The 5,861-nt window shown below is 56.4% G+C and overlaps 1 protein-coding gene across 1 annotated transcript; it reads right to left on the bottom strand.

The window, feature by feature from the left end:
* Window positions 1–245: 245 nt before the first annotated feature.
* On the bottom strand, window positions 246–4,895 carry DQ04_01371160 (phospholipid transporting ATPase-like protein; the record flags this gene model as incomplete). The annotated part of the gene is made up of 1 exon (XM_009310641.1): window positions 246–4,895. One exon carries the CDS (start codon window positions 4,893–4,895, stop codon window positions 246–248), a length of 4,650 nt encoding a protein of 1,549 aa, XP_009308916.1.
* Window positions 4,896–5,861: the final 966 nt, after the last annotated feature.

Genomic DNA, 5,861 nt, shown 5'->3' with positions numbered 1-5,861 from the left:
ATATATATATATATACGTATATAAAGGTGTACACAACGCAAACAACACCCAACTACTCACCTCCCAGACTCTATCCACTGCCCCCCCCCACCCGCATAGTCCCAATTACCCACAACCTACCAGAGAGAATACTTCGTCACCTTGGCTGCTGCTAATGCCACAGCCTCCGCCAACAACAACTGCTGTCGTTATCATTGTTACTTTTCGTCTTCTCTTAACGGTGGTGAAAATGATAATCGTGCTGCTCAGTGGCGGCCTTGGATGCGCCCGTGATGTTCGCGCCTGTACGGTGAGCGCCACGCCGCCTTCATCGCCCCGCCGCCATTCGTCCACGGCCAGAAGAGCGCCATGTACGCATTCACCGCCAAGCCGTACACCACAAACACACCACCAGCAAAGAGCAGCATAAGCCAAAACCTCCCCGTCCCCATCAGCTCCTTCGCCACATTGAAACACCAGTCAGAGCCGAGGAGGTTCGGGATCGCCGAGTAAGCCAGCGTAAGAAGTGGAATTACGGCGAAGCCCAAGGCAATGACAGTGGTGGAGACGGCAGTGTAGCACGTCATGAGTGCCGCAACGCGCAGGTTCAGCACAATAAGCATCATCATGTAAAAAAGCATCCCGTAGTCCTCCACAGCGGCACCACGGTACGGGTACAGGTCGTCCTCCTGCCCCACAGTGTAGAAGATGACCAAGAACAATATGAGTCCGTCCACAACGCCGTCGAAAAGCCACTTTAGAATATAACGCCAGCTAAAAAACATCTGTTCGCGCGAAAGTGCCGGGTAGAGTGCCGGAAGAGACTCTGCCAGCTCATCCTCCACGTCCTTGTCAAATATTCCGATCGCCAGTGGCTGCAGGGAGCAAAAGAAGAGATTGAACAACGCCAGTAGCCATGAATCTACTAGAAGCAGGCCGGAGAAACCCTGGTAGAAGGTGTACGCAATGAGCCCAGCCGACAGCGTCACGTTCTTGTAGAGGCTGAACACAATGCAGTGCGCGTCGCGGTACAAGGAGAAACGACCGTGCACCACCAGCAGCCGCTTCAAGAAGCGGAACTTCGGTATGGCGTAGTCGCTCGCCAACTCCGCCTGTGAGCCCTCGAGACCCATGATGCCGACGCCGATGTGGCTCTCTTGAATCATCGACACGTCATTCGCGCCGTCGCCTATCGCCAGCGCAACGGTGTTCGTGTTCTTCTGGAACATCCGAACAATCTTCGCCTTCTGTAGCGGCGTCATGCGGCAGCACACAGCACTGCGGCAGCGGACGCCGATGTCAAAGAAGGTGCGGGTGTCACCGTCGTCGCCGAAGATGATGTCCAGCGTGCGGCCGTCCACCACAACCACAACGGCGCGGCAGCCGTCGTATTTGCGCTCCGCGTCGTCGCACTTTGCGGCGGCTTTTCGCAGCTGATCGCGCAGAACGCCCCGCAACGACGGGTCCGCGGTGGCAGCAGCGAGGGAGGGAAACGCCGCCGATGCATCCGCCACATCGAGGTGGCACACACAGTCCTCAAAAGCGGGGCTCACGATGCCGCTCGTGCCGGCAATTGTCACAGCCGTCTCGCGCTTGTCGCCGGTGAGCATCCACACCACAATCTCCGCCTGCAGGAAGAACTCTAGTGTCTCGGGGACACCCTCTTGCAGCTGATCCTCCACCGCAGTGGTACCAACGAGATCGATGTCCTTCTCCATCAACGCGTACGCGCTGTGGAGTTTCTCACTGCGGTCGTGCATGCTGCACTGTGCCTCGTTAAACACCGGCAGCCAGCCCCGCACCTCACGCTCGGAGACGTAGCGCTGACCTAGAACGAGTGTTCGCAGGCCATTCTGCGCCATGGACTCCAATTCCTGCTGAAACACAGGTTTAAGCTCAGCGTTGCGTGGATTTCGCTGGTTTACGATCTCCATCATGCAATTATCCGCGCCCTTCACCAGAAGGAGGTATGGACACCTCTCCTTCACACTATTGCCGGAGGTCCTCACATCTTTCAGTGCATCCTCATCATCCTCATCATCCTCATCTCGTACTCTCAAACTGTTCACATCAATTGTATTCCCTTTATGCATTACTAAAACGTTCTTGATCAACCCTCGCGGCGCTATTGCTGGCTCCATCTGAATGGGGGACGTACCTGACCGACGGTGGTAACTGATTGAGGCGTCGCCCTGCATATCTGCAGCTGTATCATCATAGTCAGGATTACGAATGAGCAAAATGCTCATAAGCTTCCGCTGTGGAGTAAACTCCAACTCCGCAATAATCTCGTAACACACCATCTTGTTAACTACCTTGACGAACATATGTTTTGCAGTTCGACGCTGCAACGCGAACAGGTTATCGCGTGCTGCGGTGACCAGCGCAATCTCGTCGAGTGAATGTCCTTCGTATATCTTTGATAAATCCTTCAGCTCATTCACTGACTGCGGCATCGTGGCGGAGCGCTGGTGTGCCTGCATGTCACTATGGCGCGTCGCAAACCAACTCGTACTACCAGTGCGGCCGTGCAGCAAGCGGCCAACGCCGCTCACCGTGCTCGCATGGAAGACGGAGATGCTCGCGCCCATTCCAGCCGACCCCTGCCGAGCGTGAGTTGCCATCTCGCGTCCTTCACCGCTTCGCATTCGCAAGCTGGCATCATTTACGTCATACGTTAAGGACCGACCCCCGCCATCGCCCACCGGTGTCACGATGGCGGCCTCATCTACAGTTGGGCGATCGAAACAAACGACGGAGTGGCACAGCGAGAGGGCACGCAGGTACTGATACACCGGCTCTTCCTCAACCAAGGATTCGTCAAAACCGCAATCTAACTGCAGACGATGCGGGCGTAATCGACGGGTGTCCTCTGCAGTGGAAGTCTCCCGCTTCACTACCTTCTGTTGGCGCTGTAGCAAGCGCAGGAATGACTCGCCAAGCCCCCCAGGTCTCTCCTGCTCATCGTGTTTCTCAGACGCCGTGCAGCCACCAACGTACGTCATGACGTTCTCCGTCAGTGTACCGGTCTTATCCGTGAAGATATAGCGTACGTGGGCGAGCTGGCAGTTTAACTCCGAGGTCTTGGGTCGTGAGTAGCGCAGCTCCCCGTTGAATTCATCAAAGTTTGCCATCCGTCTGTCACACGACATGAGGTACATTTGAACGGCCTTGTTGAACTCCAGCGTGACGTACAGCGAGAGCGGGATTAGGAAGGACAACAAGACGAAGTTCGTCAGGTATAGCAAACCAACAAAGCTCGCTCCATCATGACGCGCAAGATTCCATTGAATGTACCACGTGGAGAAGCCGCTTTTTGTGCCCTCTGGGGCATCCAGGCGTGAATTGCGCCACGCCACGGCGAGGCCACAGAGCAGGAACAATACCGCCTGGTGCACCATCAGCAAGAAGAGGTTGAGGAAATTGATGCGACGCCCAATCACAGATGTCTTGATTGGTTTTGGCCGCAGGTTAAGCAGCATCTTGGTGTCCCTCCCCGTGTACACCACAACGCAGAGCACCCACTCTGTGTTACGTATAACACATCCACGCAGGAGCAACTGCTCCACGCCAAGTGGAACCGGGTCGCTATCGTGCATCCTCAACTGCCCAATCCACGAGTACAGCTCAGCGCATGGCGGTGCGCCGAGAATCACCACGCCTTCAGTGGTGGTGCTGGTGCTGCTAGACATCCCTATTTCTTCGGGGGTGGAGCCGCTAGCCGCACCCCCGCTGCCGTTAGCCCGTTCCGTCATCTCATGCCCCGCCGACCCGAGTGGGAAGTGCCCACGCGAGTGTTGCGCCATATGCCGGTGCTCGTAAGAGCGTGACATTCCCAAGATGTCCCGGGGCATCGGAATTTCCCGCCCAACCATAAAACGCTCATCAAGCGTGAGTTGCCGGGTGTGCAGCGCACAACTCTTGCCCCACCGCATCTCTCCCACCGCGCACGAATTGGCACGCAAGTGTGAATGTGGCCCGACTGCTTCGCCAGGGGGAAAGCTGGAGTTCTTCACCAACGTCACCGAATCCTTCTTTGGGAACGGCTCGTTGGCCACATCTGTGCTGTCGTGGAGCGGAAACGATGGCATCGGCAGCACCTTTGGCGACCCTTCCGCTTTTGGCTCGCATGGCAACACCTTCGGCAGATCTGGTATTGGTGCCGGGACGACAGTATCCTTTGCGGCCTTCCGCCACTTGGCCAGCGAGCCGTGCTCCAGGAAGTGCGCCCGCATCCCGTAGCTGGGCAGAGACTTCTCAATGATGTCCTCCACCGTCCCAAGCGCGGCGATCGTCTGCGGCATCGCGCGCCGCGTCTTGGCGTTCGTCTCACCATCGAGATTAGCGGTTTCAATGTAAGTGAGACCGTCGGAAAGGGAAGTGTTGAGCACCACGGAGTCAGCAAGCACCTCATCACCGAGGCGGCACAGCATCACATCGCCCACGCGCACGTCACGTGAGGGCACTGCGACAAAGTCGCTGCCACGCAGCACGAACGCCTTCACTTCATTTGCACGGCGGTCCGACTTCTGCCGCTTGCCGTCCTCCCAGAGATCCTTCACGATACCGGCGCCGAGCACAATGACGAACGGGACGATGCTGCTGAACGGGTTGACCGGGCTTGCACCAGGGATCATGGAGAGTATCATCACCAGCAGGAAATACACGTTCGACACCTTGCGGAATTGGTACATCAGGCTTTTCGGGAAGCACGAGGCCCACGTGTACTTGGAGGTGCGGATGGAGTTGGTGGGGTAGTTCCGCTCAGCGTTGAGGTCGTCGCGGAGAATACTTATCTCCACAAAGGGCACTTCATTCGTATCACTCTCAGCGTCCTCCGCCTGAGTCCCACAGCAGGAGCAACACGAGCATGCACGATTCCGCAAACGACGACAGAACTCAGATACTCTAGGCATTGCCGCTGGGTGTTCTCACTCTCCTCGATCCTGTTATGAAACCAAAGAAGTCCAACACACGCACACACGCACACACACACACACACACGCAGAGAGAGAGAGAGAAAGAGACTATGTTTTTTTTTCTTGTTATTACTGTCGGTTCGAAACGAATGCTACACACACACACACACAGACACCCCTTCTTGCGCCCCCCCCTCTTCCGAAGAGTGATTCTTCTTGGGAACGAAGGAAGGCGAAACAAGGTCTCCAACGCCTGCTGGGCCTCAACTACTACGGTGCAGGGACGCGCAGCCGAGGCAACGGCCGCCGTGACACCTCCCCACTCAATCCCTCTCCCTCCTCTACTTATACACTGACCCACTACTACTCCACGCCCCACCCTCTTGCTAGTCGATAGCGATACTTCACGAAGGCAAGAAGAATGAGGGGGGTGGAGGGATCGTGATACGCGATCACTTGCCTGGTGTCTCTCTTAAAACGTATTCCCGTATTATGCGTTTGGTGCGTAGGCGTACGCGTACACACAAACACACCAAGAAAGAAATCCTTCTTCATCCGCCGAGGGCATATTGAAAGGAAAGAAAAGGCAGAAGGAGAAACAAGACAGCATACCCAACGCACAGGTACGGGGCCACACAAGTCGGACGGAGCGCAAACACACACACACACAGACACAGCCGCAGCTGCAGCTCATAGGGGTTTTAAAATGAAGGAAAAGAAAAGAGAAATCAGCGCCAAGGAACAGTCACCTACACGTTTCAAGGCGGAGACCTGAGCTTACCGCAGCTTCTTCTTCATGCGGAGGTTGGAGCAGTGGCCGCAGCCCTTCTTGCGGCAGTTCGTCGCACGCACCGGCAGGCGGGCGTAGCAGCGGCGGCACACCTTCTTCTCCCAGTTGAACTTCTTCGCCAGCGCCTCCAGCGTCGGCTCCATCACACCACCGCGGAGGCGGAGCACAAGGTG

The sequence above is a fragment of the Trypanosoma grayi genome (assembly GCF_000691245.1).
Source record: "Trypanosoma grayi strain ANR4 Tgr_137_V1, whole genome shotgun sequence".
NCBI lineage: Eukaryota > Euglenozoa > Kinetoplastea > Trypanosomatida > Trypanosomatidae > Trypanosoma > Trypanosoma grayi.
The sequence above is the reverse complement of the archived record's forward strand: the minus strand, read 5'-3'. Positions and strand labels throughout refer to the sequence as shown.